Consider the following 20,318-nt stretch of genomic DNA (forward strand, 5'->3'; position numbering starts at 1 on the left):
TAGGATTTCAATTTACAAACACCGTACTGGTGACCCCACAATAGGGATAAAACTTTTTTTGCGGAAGGGAGTTTGCTATGAGGCAGTATTTGGGAAGGTGCTAGGAGTAGGAGGGGGGTTGTCCCGAGAGGGGGGATTTAGGGTGGATTTGTGCTAGGAGGGGGAGATTCGGGAAGGTGCTAGGAGGGCAGATTTGGAAAGGTGCTAGGAGGGCAGATTTGGAAAGGTGCTAGGAGGGGAGATTTGGAAAGGTGCTAGGAGGGGGAGATTTGGAAAGGTGCTAGGAGGGGGAGATTTGGAAAGGTGCTAGGAGGGGGAGATTTGGAAAGGTGCAAGGAGGGGGAGATTTGGAAAGGTGCTAGGAGGGGGAGATTTGGGAAGGTGCAAGGAGGGGGAGATTTGGGAAGGTGCAAGGAGGGGGAGATTTGGGAAGGTGCAAGGAGGGGGAGATTTGGGAAGGTGCAAGGAGGGGGAGATTTGGGAAGGTGCAAGGAGGGGGAGATTTGGGAAGGTGCAAGGAGGGGGAGATTTGGGAAGGTGCAAGGAGGGGGAGATTTGGAAAGGTGCAAGGAGGGGGAGATTTGGGAAGGTGCAAGGAGGGGGAGATTTGGGAAGGTGCAAGGAGGGGGAGATTTGGGAAGGTGCAAGGAGGGGGAGATTTGGGAAGGTGCAAGGAGGGGGAGATTTGGGAAGGTGCAAGGAGGGGGAGATTTGGGAAGGTGCAAGGAGGGGGAGATTTGGGAAGGTGCAAGGAGGGGGAGATTTGGGAAGGTGCAAGGAGGGGGAGATTTGGGAAGGCGCAAGGAGGGGGAGATTTGGGAAGGCGCTAGAAGGGGGAGATTTAGGAAGGCGCTAGAAGGGGGAGATTTAGGAAGCGCTAGAAGGGGGAGATTTAGGAAGGCACTAGAAGGGGGAGATTTAGGAAGGCCCTAGAAGGGGGGGATTTAGGAAGGCACTAGAGGGGGGGGGATTTGGGAAGGTGCTAGGAGGGGGGGATTTGGGAAGGTGCTAGGAAGGGGGGGAGGGGGATATGGGAAGATGCTAGGAAGGGGGGGGAGGGGGATATGGGAAGGCGCTAGGAGGGGTGAGGGGGATATGGGAAGGCGCTAGGAGGGGGGAGGGGGATATGGGAAGGTGCTAGGAGGGGGGAGGGATTTGGGAAGGTGCAAGGAGGGGGAGATTTGGGAAGGCGCTAGGAGGGGGGGGGGGGGGATTTAGGAAGGCGCTAGGAGGGGGGGGGGATTTAGGAAGGCGCTAGGAGGGGGGGGGATTTGGGAAGGTGCTAGGAGGGGTGAATTAGGGGGAGCGCTACATGTATTCTCTAAACATGGAGTTGAGGCAACCATATGCAAGAAATCTGAAATATTTTCTGTTAACACTTCAGCAGTGAAAAAATTACAGACCTTTGCAAAATCTGGAGGCGGATTCTTCCCCCGACACAGGTTAGACAAAGCCCACACTGCGTTCCGGGTCATAGTGAGACGGTTCTGTTTAGAAAGCAACCTGCAGAGGAGATATGAGGAGGGTCACAATGTGGGTATAAAAGACATAAATCACCAATGAAATGTTATACTGTCAGATTCTATAGCAAAGTGGTGCTTGTGGTTCAGCCTGCTATCCCGAATGTAAAAGAGAGAACAGAACATCCACAATGACACTTTCCTATAATTGTACTGCCACATAAATGTGGGGAAAATAGAAAGGTGTAATGTAATGACTCTACAAGGCTATAATACACTAGATATAATACACTAGATATAATACACTAGGCATAAAGATATAATACACTAGATATAATACACTAGATATAAAGATATAATACACTAGATATAATTTACTGGTACATTTACACAGCATGCGCGTTCTGTGAATAAATATCCCTTCTAAGCTTTGCAAATTCACTTTTAAACACAGGATATTTCATAAAAGTATACTGGTCCTTACTATAAAGTCAATGAATAGGGGGGGAGGGAATAAATAATAATGTATAGAGGACAATGTACTCACTGAAGGAGAGGCGGCAAAATGTTGCAGTCTAGAACGTAGTCTCTACACACTGTACTGTCTCCTGCTATGTTCCCCAGAGCCCACACCGCCTGTGGGAGAGAATACACAGATACAAATTAGGTTTACCATCATGGGAGCCATAAAAGGATTTGCAGGACTCAAGCATTCTCAGCGATCTAAACCTGTTTACAGAGTTCAAGAGCTCAAGCTGAAACGTACATGAGAGAGAGCACAAGAGAGCGCGAGAGAGAGAGAGAGCGTGCGCGAGAGAGAGAGAGCGCGCGCGCGCGCGCGAGAGAGAGGCGCGCGCGCGCTCTCTCTCTCGCGCGGAGAGAGAGAGCGCGCGAGAGAGCGCGCGCGAGAGAGAGAGCGCGAGAGAGAGAGCGCGAGAGAGAGAGCGCGAGAGAGAGAGAGCGCGAGAGAGAGCGCGAGAGAGAGAGCGCGAGAGAGAGAGCGAGAGCGCGAGAGAGAGAGCGAGAGAGAGAGAGCGCGAGAGAGAGAGCGCGAGAGAGAGAAAGTGCGCGCGAGAGAGCAAAAGAGAAAATGAGATATCGAGGGAATGGCGGAGAAAAGTCATAAAGCAAACAGCTCTTAGGCTGCTTTCACACCGAGGCGCTTTACAGGCGTTATAGCAGTAAAAATAGCGCCTGTAAAGCGCATCTCCTCTCACCCCAATGTGAAAGCCGAAGGGCAAGCATACACTGCTCCTAAAACCCCCCTGCCCATTGAAATCAATGGGCAGCGCCGCCGAACCGCAGACAAAGAGCCGCCGTGGAAGATTTTAACCATTTTTCGTCCGCTGGTGGGGGTTAAAAGCGCCCCGCCGGTGGCCGAAAATCACAGCAAAAAAGACGGTAAAACACTGCTAAAAATAGCGGCGCTTTACCGCTGACGCCCCCAACGCCTCGGTGTGAAAGCGGCCTTATTGTGCTTTTTAGGAAACCAATACTGTTCAGTCAGTCCTGTGCCACAAATTTGTAAGGCTAGGTACAAACGTAAATTTTTTTTTTTTCGTTCACCCCCAGTGGGCTGAGAGGCCGGCATACCAACTAAGCAATGTTGGTGCGGCGATCTCCCTTGCTGTGCCTTTTTGTTCTGACAAGGGGGGCAACTCCCTCCCCCCGCCAGAATACACCGATCAGCGGTCACCTCTGATACCGCTGATGGACCAAAAAATACGCATCATCAGTGCTCACTAAACTATAAACAAACACTGATACATTGTACCAATGTGTAGCAGTCAGAGCAAATTCAGTCTGCACCCCTGTAAACTGTATTCAGCCGACACCGGGCTAATGTCCACTGTCAGCTGATGTCAATCAGCCGGGTCCAGGCTTTGAAGGGATCCCAATTTTAAAACAAAAACAAGATGGCCGACCATTAGACTACAGCGGTGGAGTCAGACGACGATCATCGGAATAAGGAATTTGATAATAAGGGATGACGTTGTTGGGGAAAGGAGTGCCGCCAGGTGTGGTACAGCTGCAGGTAACAGGACAGAGAAGTGTTGCTGTGAAATGGTGATGGTGTTGGGTGCTGTCAGGTGTGGCACAGCGTTACGTGGCACAGTGGGGCGGGGGGGGGTTGGTGGTGCATTACCTGCTCCTGTACATCCTCAAACTCTGAGCTGAGCAGTTCGATGAAGATGGGGACGGCCCCGGCCTGGATCACTATTCGGGTCTGCAGGGAGTTTCCTGAGGCGATGTTCGTTAGTACCCATGCCGCTTCAAACTGAGGGAAACAAAATGAGTTCAGTTATCACAAGTAAGTCACACAAATAACGTCCTCACCACAGCTGAAAAACAATGCCACTTAACTGATGGAACTGAATACAAATTTCAAAACCAGAGGACCCCCCACATATTTAATCGATTAGGTGAGCGCTTGTTCGATTTTGGCTACGGTGTTAATCACTTCTGATCAATTAAACAAATATCTGTGTGAAACAATCATTATACATATTAGATTTAACCCCTTCCCACCAGATGTACGCATACATGTGACAGTACAGGGTGAGCCTTATTCCATGCTGCCACATATAAGAGTACCCGTTCTGTGGTGGGAGCGCGCTCAATTGTGTGCCCCCAGCACTGCAACCCCGCTATCACCTACAGCTCCCGGTCACTGGTAGAATCATCTTCCAATCGCAGCGATGGCTGGGTAGGCGGCCAATCATCACAGTGACGGCCAATCATCACAGTGACGGCTGGGGCGGCCAATCATCACAGTGACGGCTGGGGCGGCCAATCATCACAGTGACGGCTGGGGCGGCCAATCATCACAGTGACGGCTGGGGCGGCCAATCATCACAGTGACGGCTGGGGCGGCCAATCATCACAGTGACGGCTGGGGCGGCCAATCATCACAGTGACGGCTGGGGCGGCCAATCATCACAGTGACGGCTGGGGCGGCCAATCATCACAGTGACGGCTGGGGCGGCCAATCACAGTGATCACATGATCGGAAAGCCGAATAATGTCCTCCAGAGTGAAAAGTGGAACTAAACCTTCTAATCCTTTACAGCCAAGGAGGCAGCTATCTTTAGCCTCTGTTTGATTCTGCAGTTGCCATGGTGTTGCACATGTGATCAGCTATGACACTGGCCATTTGATGGCTTGACAATTAGGCTGAAAGCTGACAAAAGCACATTAATAACTTTAGGACCCCCCCCCCATTCACACACGCAAGGTGGATAGAGAAATACTCCCTGCTGCGCCGTTCTCCTCTGACAGTAGGAGTCCTGCGATGTCGGAGTCCAGCTGCAGTCGCTGACTGATAAAAGTTTTCTAAGAGTCCATTGGACAGAAGTCGATCGTTACATTGACTTCCATCGAGCGGGAGCGGCCAAAGATGGATTGAAATTCAGTCAGTCTCTTTTGAACCGGACAAATTTTGATCCATCGATGGGCAGCTTTAAAGTGGTTCTAAAACCTTAAGGTTTTTCAACGTAATGCAATAAAGGTAAAAAACATTCTGTGCTGCAAAATCCCTCCAACCCCCCCCCCCCTATATTTACATGAGCCCGATCCAATCCAGCGATGTGCATGAATGAGAGCAGCAGCTCCCGTCGCTGTCTTCCTTCTCCCTGGGTAGATCGATAGCAGCGGGAGCCATTGGTTCCTGCTGCTGTCAATCAAATGCTGTGCCAAGCGAGTGGATGGGGGCGGGGGGCTGGGGGCGGAACGCCGCTTTAAGCACAAGCAAATGAGCAAAACTAGGAATGTAACAGTTTTTTCCCCCACTGTTAAACTGATGGGTTTAGCTCCAGTTTAATCTACTTTTCCCTTTTCAATAGTTAGCAGCCAACACTGTGCATGGTTGTTATCTGTCAGTTTGGACTTTCACTGACAGCTCCGGACCTAGAACCAATCAGAAAGGTTACAGATCATGTGATCACCATCTTAGTGAAGACATAGTGATCATATGAAGATTTAAAGTGACACTACGTTACCATTTTTTTGTTGTTGTTTTAAACAAACATGTCATACTTGCCTCCACTGTGCAGTTTGTTTTGCACAGACTGGCCCCGATCCTCCTCTTCTGGGGTCCCACGGCGGCTCTCGTGGCTCCTCCCCGCAATAGCCTCTGGGAAGCCCTCTCCCGCGGGAGTTACCTTGCGGGCACGCTCCCTGTCATACACTCGGCATCCATAGACGCTGAGTGTATGACTTGGCCCCGCCTCTCGCATCATTGAATTTGATTGACAGCAGCGGGAGCCAATGGCTGCGCTGCTATCAATCTATCCAATCAAAGTCGGGACTCCGTGGAAAGAAGGACGATGGGGACGCACCCACGGAAATTCTGAGCTCAGGCCGGACACTGCAATGCATTAAAGGTGAACCAATACGAAGGATTACAACCCCTTTAATCATACATAAAATAGCCTGTACCCTGCACATACCACTGTAGCCTGAAGATGGCAGTGTGCCCATTTAAAGGGGTTGTAAAGGTAAAAAAAAATCCCTAAATATCTTCCTTTACCTTAGTGCAGTCCTCCTTCACTTACCTCATCCTTCCATTTTGCTTTTAAATGTCCTTATATCTTCTGAGAAATCCTCACTTCCTGTTCTTCTGTCTGTAACGCCACACAGTAATGCAAGGCTTTCTCCCTGGTGTGGAGTGTCGTGCTCGTCCCCTCCCTTGGACTACAGGAGAGTCAGGACGCTCACTACGTTGCAGATTGAGAAAGGAGCTGTGTGTTATTGAGCGTCCTGACTCTCCTGTAGTCCGAGGGAGGGGGCGAGCACGACACTCCACACCAGGGAGAAAGTCTTGCATTACTGTGTGGAGTTACAGACAGAAGAACAGGAAGTGAGGATTTCTCAGAAGAAATAAGGACATTTAAAAACAAAATGGAAGGATGAGGTAAGTGAAGGAGGACTGCACTAAGGTAAAGGAAGATATTTAGGGACAAAAAAAAATTGTACCTTTACACCCCCTTTAAATGGGCACACTGCCATCTTCAGGCTACAGTGGTATGTGCAGGGTACAGGCTATTTTATGTATGATTAAAGGGGTCGTAATCCTTTGTGTTTGTTCACCTTAATGCATTAAAGCGGAGGTTCACCCTAATCAGCCTAAAAAATCTATATACAGTTACATTCAGCATACTGCTGACATCAACAGTATGCTGGATTTTTTTTTTTTCAGCTGTACTGACGATTTTTTGGGGTTCTATTCACCCGGGTTCTAGCTCCCCCGGGGAGTAGGCGATCCTAAGACGACGCATCAATGATTGACGTGCGGGTCAAGCGCGTCATCGCCTTCCGAAAATATCCGAGGGGGACTCGGCACTTTGCGCCTGCGCAGTCAGCTCTACACGGCAGGCACAGGCGCCGTATAGCGCCGTAAAGAGCCGGGTCCTCGTCGGATATTTTCGGAAGGCGATGACGCGCTTGACCCGCACGTCAATCGTCTCCTGGGGAGGATCTACACTCACTCCCAAGAGATATTGCGCAGAGCTCCTCCTTTGGGGGAAAGGGTGACACGCCTACTCCCCGCAAGGAAGAAGACCCGGAAGTGCGGCTGAAGACAGGTAAGTGTACACCTTAAAAAAAAAATATGACAACACTACAAGCCTTTATTAAGGCTAGAGATAGGTTAGCCAAAAAGTAAATTTTAGGGTGAACCCCCGCTTTAAGGTGAAAAAACACATTGCAGTGTCCGGCCTGAGCTCGGAATTTCCGTGGGTGCGTCCCCGACGTCCTTCTCTCCACGGAGTCCCGACTTTGATTGGATAGATTGATAGCAGCGCAGCCATTGGCTCCCGCTGCTGTCAATCAAATTCAATAATGCAAGGGGCGGGGCCACGTCATACACTCGGCATCTATGGACGTATGACAGGGAGCGCGTGCCCGCAAGGTAACTCCCTCTGGAGAGAGCTTCCCAGAGGCTATTGCGGGGAGGAGCCGCAGTGGGACCCCAGAACAGGAGGATTGGGGCCAGTCTGTGCAAAACAACTGCACAGTGGAGTTAAGTATAACATGTTTGTAACCTAGTGTCACTTTAATACTGTAATACTAATTGTAGGATTAAAGTTAAAAAATAAAGATTTTTTTTGACCATTTCTTATTTCTGTATAAATCGAGAAAAGTTTTTTTAGTAATGTGTCAATATATCCCGTTTCTTTTCTTTTTTTTGTACTTGTTTGTATTTTTTTTATATTGTATAATGGTATCTCACAATCTACATAGATATTCATGCTGCAGTAAAACTGACCTGCAATGTGCAGTTCTCCTTCCTTTTCAGGAACTCCACAAACCGGGCCACCACCCCTTGGGTGCCGATCACTTCGTCTATCGGCGGATTGGGTTCTGTGAAAACACAAAGGATTCTGGGTAAAAGGATACACAGAGGGATTCCCCTGGAGGTACGGGGGTGTCAGACAACACATACAAGGCATATACACAGCTCCATGTGAGACCGGCTCAGCATAATCGGCTTAGACGTAGCAGTGAGACGTCGCGGTCCCCTCTGGGCCCCTTTTCCTGGAACCAATCACCATCACGGAAGTCGGGAATGTCTAATCTACAGAGCGAGGGGGGGCAGACATCACCACGTCTGACACATCCTCCCATGTGAGTGTGAAAAGAGCTGGTTGTCCCCACAGCAGTGACAACGCACAACCCACCGCTACTGACGCCTGTGCAGCTTTGTCTGCGGTCATTCATGCAAAAACGGTAAAGCGCGGCGGCTCCCAATTACACATTGAAAGCTCTTTTTTTTCCTGATCTTTATCATCTGCTTCTGTTCTGTAAGTAATGAGACAGAACATTCCGGGGCACCCGCAGCAAAAAACGGATTTGCAGCGGGAGGTTTTGGGTTTACTGCAATGACATGATCAGTCCCCGGCGCCGCAATATTACACAATACACACCGTATGCGAAAGACGAACTGCCTTGCAGGGAACGCCACACGCCATTCAATCTGATCACAATCTGTGCAAACGTCTGACGAGGAGTGCGCAGTAAGCCGATTACAAGAGCAGGGGGATGAAGAGTCAGGAAAAAAAAAAACTTTCCGTAATCCAATTACCATGATTGCAACAAGAGAGCCCTTTACATTTTTCTGAAAGTTATAAAAAAAATCATAGCAGGTGGCAGATGGAAATAGAAAGTCATTTTCAAAACATTAAAGTGTTTGTTAACCAAAAAAAAAAAATATACAGATCCTGGTCCCTTAACCACTTGTCCAAGGGAGGACGTCATATGACGTCCTGGGCTTTGTGCGGTGATATCTGAATGATGGGAGCAGCTACAGGCATCAGATATCGCCGTCTTCAGCCGCCGATTCTGTGCACGATAAGAACGATCCGCCGCTTGATCATTCTTATAGGCAGCAGGAGGGCCGGGCGCGACGTTATGTGGTCACGCCCGGTACCCGGAAGTAAACAAAGCCGCAATCGCGGCTGTCGGCATGTGATCGGTGATTTTTTTTTCCACAGATTTCATGCTTGTAAGCCTGGAGGAGAGATGTGGGGTCTTATTAACCCCACCTCTCTCCATAAAGATTCCTTTTACGAAAAATATGTAGAAGAATACCGGTCATTGACCAGCAATATGGTCCGGGGGTTAAGTGGTTAAGAGCCCAGCCGTGGCTCCGACCTGGTCCAAAGCTCCATGACCGTGCCCGCGGGTCGCCGCCGGTGTCCCGCGATCGGTCACAGGAGCTGAAGAACGGGGAGAGGAGTGTAAACACACCTTCCCCTTTCTTCATTGTAGCAATGTCAGTGATCGTCTGTTCCCTGATCTAGGGAAAGAGGATCACCAATGTCACAAGTCCAGCCCCGCCCCCCTACAGTTAGAAACACATATGAGGTCACACTTAACCCCTACAGCGCCCCTAGTGGTTAACTCCTAAACTGCAATTGTCATTTTCACAGTAAACAGTGCATTTTTATAGCACTTTTCGCTGTGAAAATGACAATGGTCCCAAAAATGTGACAAAATTGTCCGATGTGTCCGCCATAATGTCGCAGTCACGAAAAAAAATCACTGATCGCCGCCATTAGTAGCAAAAAAAAATATTAATAAAAATGCCATAAAACTATCCCCTATTTTGTAAACGCTATAACGTTTGCGCAAACCAAACGCTTATTGCGATTTTTTTACCAAAAATATGTAGAATACGTATCGGCCTAAACTGAGGAAAACAAAAAAAAAAAAATGTACATATTTTTTGGGGGGATATTTATTATAGCAAAAAGTAAAAAAAATATTGAATTTTCAAAATTATCGCTCTATTTTTGTTTATAGTGCAAAGAATAAAAAGGTGATCAAATACCACCAAAAGAAAGCTCTATTTGTGGAAAAAAAATGCCGCCAATTTTGTTTGGGAGCCACATTGCACGACCGCGCAATTATCAGTTAAAGCGACGCAGTGCCGAATCGCAAAAACTGGCCAGGTCCTTTACCTGCATAATGGTCTTAAAGGGGTGGTTCACCCTAAAAGCTACTTTTTCTTATTACACTGGCCCCCCACATTACAATACGATTAAGCCTATTATCTTTTTTTTGATGCTGTACATACCTTCCTACAGCTATTCACCCGTGGCTTACGGGTTGCGAGTCCCGCGGGAGTGGGCGTTCCTAACATGTCTGTGATTAACATTTTGATCAAAAACGAGCTCCCCCCGTCGCGTAAGCCGCATCACGGTTGGCGAAAGGAGCCGAACGGCGATGCGCATGCGCAGTATAGCGCCGACTCGCCGTTCGGCTCCTTTCGCCAACCGTGACGCGACTTACGCGACGGGGGGGGAGCTCGTTTTTGGTCAAAACGTCAATCACAGACATGTTAGGAACGCCCACTCCCGCGGGACTCGCAACCCGGAAGCCACGGGTGAATAGCTGTAGGAAGGTATGTACAGCATCAAAAAAAAGATAATAGGCTTAATCGTATTGTAATGTGGGGGGCCAGTGTAATAAGAAAAAGTAGTTTTTAGGGTGAACCACCCCTTTAAGTTGTTAATGCATAGAATGTATTAAGGTGAAAAACCATGGGAGTTTACAACCACTTTAAAGCAGATTACACAGCACAGTGCTTGTGCTGTGTAATCTGCCCCCCCCCTCTAAACTGTAAAAAAAAAAAAAAAAAAAAAAAAATCAGGGTCGTTGAGCCCTGACCACTGTTGTCAGAGTGCGTCCCTGCATCCTCTCCTCTCCTCCTCACTCCTACCTGTCATCTCCCTCTGTGTGTCGGTGTCTGCCTCGCCCTGCTCCCCCGCGGCTATTCCTAAAGAAAATAAAAACAGTTGTCACTGCCAGCCCCTCTATTAGAGGCTGGCATAGTACACTATGCAAGTGGTTTTAAAAAACTAGTGCTCCAAATACCGGTTTTGAGCCGTCTTCAGGCCGGTCACGTGACTCGTGGCCGCTTTACAGCTACGAGACAGGGATTCTGAGGAGGAGACGAGTGGCCACGTGATCTCCCGGGCCGACGTCAGGAGGGAGATCACGGCTCCTTCCTCAGAAGACATCGATCAGAGCTGGAAAGTGTCTGCGAGTCATGTGACCAGCCTGAAGCCTGTATTTAGAACACTCGTTTTTTGCAAAACCACTTACATAGTGTGCTTATGTATGCCAGCCTCTAATAGAAAGGTTGGCATAGTCTTATAAATATGAGTTCACAAACCCTTTAAAGCGGACCCCCAGGTTTATTTTTAAATACCCTCGAGTGAGTAACATGTATAGCGCTACAAATGCGAACTGAAAGGCCCCTTCAATACCCCACACACCTGCTCTGTAATGGTTTTATACAGAGCAGCGCCAATCTTCCCCTTCTTGGGTCTCCAGCCAGTGCTCCTGGCTCCTCCCCCTTGACCAGTGCCCCCCCCAATAGCAAGCCACTTGCTATGGGGACACTGATGCATGCTCACTCCTGAGGCCCTCTCTGTGCGTTCATAAGAAAAAAAAATGCAGGCGCCTCTGAGTTAAGCCCCTTTCATACGGGGCGGATCAGTAATGATCCGCCCTGTGTACCTCCGCTTTCTCAGCGGGGATTGCTCCGTTGATCCCTGCTGAGCCGGCGGATGACAGGGCGGTCCTCACACACTGTGCAAGGACCGCCCTGTCTTTTCTCCGCTCTCCCCTATGGGGGGATCGGGTGAACACGGACCGTGTGTCCGTGTTCACCCGATCCGATCGACGGATGGAAAACTAGGTTTTTCCTCCGTCACACTTTGGCGGATCGGATGTCAGCGGACATGTCACCGCTGACATCCGCGGCTCCATAGAGGAGCACGGAGCGCCCGTTCAGGTCCGCCAAAAAAACTGGCAGGCGGACCTGATCGGGCCGCCAGTGTGAAAGAGCCCTTAGACCAGGGGTCTCCAAACTGCGTCCCGAGGGCCAGATGTGGCCCTTTGCTAGCCTATATGCGGCCCGTGGGGCACTATTCCTCCAACTGATATGAGGCACTATTCCTTCCACTGACACCAACAAGAGGGCACCATTTCTTCTACTGATATCAATGATGGGATACTATTCCACCTACTGATAGGAGCCCTACTCCTCCTCCTACTGACCACCAACCCTGAGGCCACATTTAATCTCACCGGTGCTGGACCCGGGATATTTTCTGCCCCTGCTGGCCACAATCCGGCCCTCCTAAAGTCTGAAAGACAAAGTGGCCCTTTGTTTGAAAAGTTTGGAGACCCCTGCCTTAGACTGTAAAGTGTGTATTCATAAAATCACATAGTAACTTACACCAAGTTAAAAAAGAAGGGTACATCAGTGGAGTGGGTAAACGCTCTGCGAGACATCCATCACACCGGTCAGATGAATGTAAGCTGCCTCAGCCGCTCTGTGGGCTCTCCCGGCCGGCAGGAAGATGGTGTGGTGGTGGAGAGCTGGAGAGGAGGCTTTCTCAAGATGGAAAAAACGAGCGCTCATTCCTCCCACCACCAGGGTGCGCCAATTTGGAAACGCGTCGCAATTACACATGAGACGTCATCCCCCTCCAGCGCTGGGGTTCAGGGAGCGTTTCAAGCCTCCTCTCCAGCTCTCCACCACCAAGTCAGCTTACCTTCATCTGACCGGTGAGAGGGATGTCTCGCAGAGCGTTTACCCACAGATGTACCGTTCTTTGTTAACCTTGATGTAAGTTACTATGTGATTTTATGAATAAACACTTAACAGTCTAACTCAGAGGTGCCTACATTTGTTTTTTTTCTTGCATATCCTGGAGACCGCTTCTGCTTCCCTGCTAAGGCTGGCCCTGAATCATTAGACTATTCTTGGCCCACTGGCCACTTGGACTTCAGTATTATAGGATCTGTTTCAGTACCAGCGCTACATGAATATTTGTTTATGCGTTCATAAAGACACAGGGCTGTGCCCTGCCTCCCCCCCCCCCACTCTTTCAGCACTGGATGTGATTTACAGCAGAGGGATCCATTGGTTTCCGCTGCTGTGTCTCAGCCAATGAGGAAGAGACCTGAGACAGCCGAGGCTCCTGTGCAAATTGCTGGATCAAGAGGGGGCTCAGGTGAGTATAAGGGGGGCTTTGTTGGCGGAGCAGCACACAGAAGAATGCATGATGATAAAAAAAAACCTTCAGCCTTTACAACTACTTTAACCACCTCAATACCGGGCACTTTCACCCCCTTCCTGTCCAGGCCATTATTTAGCTTTCAGCGATGTCGCACTCTAAATGACAATTGCGCGGTCATGCAACAATGCACCCAAATTACATTTTTTTGTTATATTTTTCTTTACACAAATGAAACGTTCTTTTAATCACTGTTGGGGTTTATTTTGTTTACAAAAAAAATAAAAAAATAAGACAGAAAATTTAGAAGAAAAAAAAAAAAAAAACAGAATGTGTTAAAAACGTGCATGCAGAAACGCATCCGGAACGGATTTGGAGTGATGAATCGGGCCTTAGCTTTGTAATTTTATTTTTATTGACAGCAGAAGTTTGCCAAACGTACCTGCCCCGTAAGTGCTTGGGGTACGTCACAAGTTCCAGGAAGTTGCAGGACCACTCGCAGGGTGCAGAGCAGCTCTTACATGTGCAGTAGGGCGCCGTTCAAAGTGCAGAATTTACACAAGATTTCGCAGCTCTGAAAAGCAGGGGGCGGGGATCTGAAGTTACATCAGTGAGGAAAGCTCTAAAAACCGATTTGAGGAAAGGGACACACCCCCCCCTTCAAAAAGCACACTGGAACAGAGCTGAAGCTGTCAATCAACTGTAGCTCCTCCCCTGTTACCATTTAACTCTTGGTGTCAGGAAAACGTGTCAGTACTACTACTTTTTTTCAAGTACTCGCCAATACCGAATATCGATACTTTTTTTAATCTCATGCGACAGCGGCACATGTGTATTTTTTTTTTTTATTATCTTTAACAATTTGTTTTTCATTTTTTACATTTTTTTGTATTTATAATTTTATAATGCTTTCTTTTTTTTAAGGGGGGGGGGGGGTGGTGGACCGTGTCAGTGCGTTTTTTCTTGAATTTTTTTATTTTCTACAATAATTTTTTTTATTCTTTTGTTTTTTTATTCTTTGTTTTTTTATTCTTTATTTTTTATTTTTTAGCCCTGTTGGGAGGGCTTTGGTGAGATATCAGGGGTCTTAACAGACCTCTGACATCTCCCCTTTGAGACAGGGAAAGGGACTAGGGACACGTGTTCCCCTGTCCCTTTCTCAGCAGCATCAGCTGCGCTGAAAATGAAAGAAAAGGAGAGAAGAAGGCGGCTTCTCTTCATTCATAAACTGAAACATTTGTAAACACAGGTTACAATGTTTCAGTTATGTGAATGGACAGAGTCAGTAATCACTGACTCTGTCCATTCGGAGAAGTAAGGAGCCGGATTTACCGGCTCCTACCCCACTCTCCATCCTGACATTTCCAGGGGGTGGAGGAGCACAGAAGGGGAGAGAAACACGGCGGCATACATGTGACAGACGGCGGGATACACGGCGGCATACACAGGATACACGGCGGCATACACGGCGGGATACATGGAGGGAGGGAGACAGACTGCAGCAAAACGGAGGGGGGCTGGAGGAGGACACGGGACAGTCAGCGGTGATCGTGTGTGGGGGAGTTACAAGCACCGATCACCGCTGATTTTAAAGCAGCTGAAAGCCGCGCAGGGGGAGGGGTGTAGAGAGAAGCAGAGAAATTACTTTAAAATCTATACAGCGGTGATCGGTGCTGGTATTTCCCCATGCACTGATCACCGCCGACAGGACAAGTATCGGGTGAAGCATCGGGAGCATTTGCCCGAGTACAAGTACTCGGGCAAATTCTTGGTATCGGTCCCGATACCGATACTAGTATCGGGACAACCCTACTATAGAGGGATATGCTTTGCTCACGTTTCACTCCTGTCCTGAGGTTTACAACCATGTTTAGAGGTAGAGGAATGGGGGGGGGGGGGGGGGTGGAGCTAGTGGCTGATATGTGAACAGTGGTGAGACGAAGCTCTGGCCAAGGCGATTAATCTTGCAGCTATCCTGAGTGTCAGAGACACAAATTCTACACCACAGCTGGCTAAAAGGGTACACAGAGGCGGCAGGAAGTACCATAATGGTTAAATACGAACCGGCACCCATGGAATCCACCAGAGAAAGACTGACCAGATTTGCATGATCCCAAGATGGCGGCGGAAATGTGAAGGAGACATGCGGGGAAGGCAGCACACAGCGGAGCTGATCAGTCACACACAGACTCCAGAGCGGTAAGCCCTTTACCCCGCAAAAAAACGTGGACTGAGAAGGTGATATTCCCTGGATAGGCTGCCTCAGGGGGGCTCTTGCTGATACTGAGAGACAAGGGGAGGACACTGAACGTTCCCTGAAGCAGATCATGAAGGCAATCTATACATGCCATACAACCCTGACTGTACATATCGATGGCATGAGAGCTGAAATGTCATTTTTAAAGCAAGACATGCACAATGTTAAAGACAGAATCACTGAGACAGAGCAGAGAATTAGTGATCTGGAAGATACAACAACTCGCCCTATGGAGGGCACAACACAAAATCTGCAAAAAGAGGTTGCTACCGTCTTTCATAAGCTGGGCGATATGGAGGACCGCCAAAGGAGGAATATTGTTGGCTTTGTGGGCTTTCCTGAGGTGGCAGAGGGTAAGCAACCTGAAGATTTCCTGGAAATTTAGCTGAAAGATAACATGGCAGATTCTACCTTCTTTTGTTTATTTGCCATAGAGAGGGCACATAGGGATCCTTATGGGGCACCTCCACGCCCAATGATTGCATGTGTATTACACTTTAGAGATCGTGAAAATATCTTGCGTGCTGCGAGGTCAGGAGGAGACCTACAGTATAATGGCAATCGCATCTCTCTATATCCTGATTTTTCTGCAGCTACTCAAACAGCGTGCCAGCTATATACATGTAAAAAAAAAAAAAACGGCTCAGAGATATACAACTGGTATACAGTATGCTCTACCCTGCTAAGCTCAGAGTGGTGGATAGAGGCAAAGTACATTTTTTCGATACACCTATAGAAGTCTCACGCTGCTTGAAAGCTAGGGGGGGGGGGGGCGCGTTAGCCCTGCTGCCCATTGCTAGCAGATCCCTTGTTCTCAATATCGGAACATGTCGATTCTAATCAGAAACCTTACTGAAATATGTAATTTACTGGCTAGTGATGTCCGCCACTACACTAAAACTACACTACAATACCCGAATACCTATATAGACCCTGTTGGTTCCCTTTTTGGGCAGAATTGTCACATCTTCATAAGTTCTGTGTATCTGGAACATACAGTTGTGCTCATAAGTTTACATACCCTGGCAGAATTTAGGATTTCTTGCCCATTTTTCAGAGAATATGAATGATAACACACAAACTTTTCTGTCACTCATGGTTGGTGTTTGGCTGAAGCCATTTATTATCAATCAACTGTGTTTACTCTTTAAATCTAAATTTACAACAGAAACTACCCAAATTAAAAGTTTACATACCCCAGTTCTTAATAACATGTATTGTCCCCTTTACCATCAATGACAGCTTGAAGTCTTTTGTGGTATTTGTGGATGAGGCTCTTTATCTTCTCAGATGGTAAAGCTCCCCATTCCTCTTGGGAAGAAGCCTCCAGTTCCTGTAAATTTGTGGGCTGTCTTCCATGAACGGCACGTTTGAGATCTCTCCAGAGGGGCTCAATGATATTGAGGTCAGGAGACTGAGATGGCCACTCCTCAACCTTCACTTTATTCTGCTGTAGCCAATGACAGGAGGACTTGGCCTTATGTTTCGGATTCTTGTAATGTTGGAATGTCCAAGTATGTCCCATGCACAGCTTCCTGGCTGATGAATGAAATGTTCCTCCAGTATTTTTTAAAAACATACTGCATTCATCTTGCCATCAATTTTGACCAAATTTCCCATGCCTTTGTAGCTCAAACATCCCCAAAACATCAGCAATCAACCTCCGTGTTTCACAGTAGGGATGGTGGACCTTTCATCATAGGCCTTGTTGACTCCTCTCCAAATGAAGCGTTAATGGTTGTGGCCAAAAAGCAACATTTTGGTATCATCACTCCAAATGGCTTTGTACCAGAAGGTTTGAGGCTTGTCTCTGTGCCGTTTGGTGTGATGTAAGTGGGATACTTTGTGGCATTTGCATAGTAATGACTTTCTTCTGGCGACTCGACCATGCAGCCTATCTTTTTTTTAATGTGCCTCCTTATTGTGCATCTTGAAAAAGCCACACCACATGTTTTCAGAGAGTCCTGAATTTCACCTGAAGTTATTTGTGGAATTTTCTTTGAATCCCAAACAAAATTTTCCTGGCAGATGTGGCTGAAATTTTAGTTGGTCTACCCGACCGTAGTTTGGTTTCAACAGAACCCCTCATTTTCCACGTCTTGATTAGAGTTTGAACACTGCTGATATGCAATCCCAAGTGCTTGGATATCTTTTGATATCCCTTTCCTGTTTTATACAATTCAACTACCTTTTTCTGCAGATCCTTTGAAAATGACCAGTTACACTTACCGGTAGCTGGATTTCTACGATGTCTTACAGGACGGCACGCTGAGAGTAGACTGGCCACCTGACAGGAAACACAATCAAAAAAGAGGTTAAAAGGCCCCACCCTTCCCATGTGCCTCAGTTTGTAGATAAGTAACCGCTATTAGAACACGGTCCTAGGACCTAATAAAAAAATAACTCCGAATAGCAGTAAATAACAGGGAGGGAAGTAGGCCTGCCGTCCTGTAAGACATCGTAGAAATCCAGCTACCGGTAAGTGTAACTGGTCATTTCTCCCTCGTCTTCCAGGACGGCACGCTGAGAGAAAAGCAAGCAATCTTTGGGCCTACCTTAGGGCGGGACCACCGTCTGTAGGACCTTCCTACCAAACATCAGATCTTGCGGTGACAGCAGTTCGACTCTGTAATGTCTGACGAACGTATTCTGGCTTGACCAGGTCGCCGCTTTACATATTTGTTCTATGGAAGCTCCTGCTCTTTCTGCCCAGGAGGCTGCCAGTGATCGGGTGGAATGGGCCTTGATAACAGGAACTGGTCTACCCGCTAAGGTGTAGGATAAAGAAATAGCCTGCCTGATCCATCTGGATATAGAAGCTTTTGTTGCCTGCTGACCCTTTTTCTGACCAGAAAAATTAACCAAAAGATGAGGGGAATTCCTAAACTCACTTACCCTCTCTAAATAAATCAAAAGACAACGTCTTACGTCCAAGCAATGAAAAGTAGCCTCCTTCTCATTCTTGGGATCTGCGCAAAACGAAGGGAGGACTACCTCCTGGGATCTGTGGAATTTAGTTGCCACTTTGGGCAGGTACAGAGGATCCTGACTCAGTACCACCCTGTCTTCAAAAACCCGAAGAAAGGGTTCCTTAATGGAAAAAGCATGCATGTCTCCAACTCTTTTGGCAGACGTGATAGCCAACAAAAAAGTAAATTTAAAGGAAAGTAATTTAATTGGAATACTATCTATAGGTTCGAATGGTGCCTTAGATAGCTGATTTAAGACTAGGGAGAGGTCCCAAGGGGGAACTCTAGAGACTTTTATAGGGGAAAGTCTGTCCCTGGCTGTCAGAAACCTCCTAATAAGAGGATCCCCAGAAAGGCTCCTGTCCAAAAAATAGGACAAGGCCGTAACTTGGACTCTCAAGGTCTTAGTGGCTAAGCCTAGTTCCACCCCATCCTGGAGGAAATCCAGGATGACGGGGATGTCAGGGTAGGAGATCTGTTTCGCGGAGCACCAGCGCGAAAAGACCCCCCAGATTCTTGCATAGATGAGTCTGGTGACTTTCTTGCGACTAGCCAACAGGGTTCCTATCACCTTTTCCGAACAGCCTCTCTGCTGCAGGTTCCACCTCTCAAGAGCCATGCCGTCAGGCTGAAGAATTCTGGGTTCGGATGAGAGACCGGCCCCTGCCGCAGAAGACCCGCCCGGGGAGGGAGAGGAAGCGGGGGAGCTAGAGCCCAATGTTTCAGGGTGGGGAACCAGGACCTCTTGGGCCACCAAGGAGCGATTAAAATCAGGTTGGTGTCTGAGGCGTTCAATTTTTGCAGAACCCTTGGGATGAGATTCAAGGGAGGAAAGGCGTAGGCCAACCGGAATCTCCAGGGTTGAGCCAACGCATCCACCCCCAGTGAACCCTGCTCTCGGGAGAGGGAAAAGAACCTGCTCACCTTTTTGTTCCCCTTGCACGCAAAGAGGTCTACTTCTGGGCGACCGAGCTGTTGGCAAATCCAGCTGAAGGTCTCCGGGCATAATTCCCATTCCCCCTGAAGGATGGGCTGGCGGCTCAGAAAATCGGCCTCCAGATTGAGGGACCCTCTTATATGGACCGCTAGAAGAGAGGGCACCCTCTGTTCTACCCAAGTTAGGATCCTCAGGGAGAGGGCTAGGAGAGAGTGTGACCCGGTGCCCCCCTGCCGGTTGAGAAAGGCGATCGTAGTCGCGTTGTCGGAGAGGACTAGGACCTCTCGGCCCTGAATTCTCTCCTCGAAGGCTTCCAGAGCCTCCCCAACCGCCAATAACTCCCGGTAGTTGGAAGAAGCCCGCCTTTGCTGGGGATTCCAAGAACCCTGGGCTCGAAGTTCCTCCGTATGGGCTCCCCACCCCCAGCTGCTGGCATCTGTGGTGACTTTGATCGGGTTGACCTGACTCCACAGACGACCCTTTAAAAGGTTCTGGGGCAATAGCCACCATTGTAAGGTGTCTTTTACTGGAACCGGGATACTGACCCTGGTATCCAACGTCTCTTCCGTTCCCCCCCAAGATGAGAGAAGGAAGGCCTGCAGGGGCCTTGAGTGGAGTTGTGCCCAGGGAACTGCCGGGATGCATGAAGTCATCCGTCCCAACAGCCTCATGATTTCTCTGAACGAGGAATCTACAGCCGCCACTAGGGACCTGACCGCTGTCACAAGACCCTGTGCTTTGTCTTGGGATAAGACAAGCTTCCTTTCTAGGGAGTCTATAAGAAAACCTAGGTACATCTTCCTTTGTTCTGGAAGGAGAGAAGACTTCTCCTTGTTCACGATCCAACCAAGGGATTCCAGGGTGGTTATGACAGTGGCCAGGTCCAGAAGGAGCTGATCCCGACTCAGGTTGAAGAGCAAAAGGTCGTCCAAGTAAGGGACGAGGGAGATCCCCTTTAAATGTAGAAAAGCCATCACCTCTGCCAGGACCTTCGTAAACACCCTCGGACTGGAAGCCAGTCCGAAGGGGAGGGCCGAGAACTGCCAGTGCTGAACTCCTTGGGCAGAGGCAAGGGCGAATCTGAGGAATCTCTGGTGATCCGGACAAATAGGAACGTGAAGGTAAGCATCCCTCAAGTCTATTGTCACCATGAACACGCCTTCT

The 20,318-nt window shown here is 48.5% G+C and overlaps 1 protein-coding gene across 2 annotated transcripts in view; it reads right to left on the reverse strand.

Moving 5' to 3' along the window:
• KPNA1 (karyopherin subunit alpha 1) overlaps positions 1-20,318 on the reverse strand; it is a 113,860-nt gene that overhangs the window by 23,916 nt on the left and 69,626 nt on the right. For both annotated transcript variants that reach the window (XM_040339175.1, XM_040339176.1), the window contains 4 exons: positions 7,726-7,820; positions 3,607-3,738; positions 2,008-2,096; positions 1,404-1,503 (listed from right to left, as the gene is read on the reverse strand). In XM_040339175.1, coding sequence (XP_040195109.1) covers positions 1,404-1,503; positions 2,008-2,096; positions 3,607-3,738; positions 7,726-7,820 — 416 coding nt within the window. The remainder of the gene's footprint in view (positions 1-1,403; positions 1,504-2,007; positions 2,097-3,606; positions 3,739-7,725; positions 7,821-20,318) is intronic.

Source organism: Rana temporaria, chromosome 2 (genome assembly GCF_905171775.1).
Source record: "Rana temporaria chromosome 2, aRanTem1.1, whole genome shotgun sequence".
NCBI classification, from domain to species: Eukaryota; Metazoa; Chordata; class Amphibia; order Anura; family Ranidae; genus Rana; species Rana temporaria.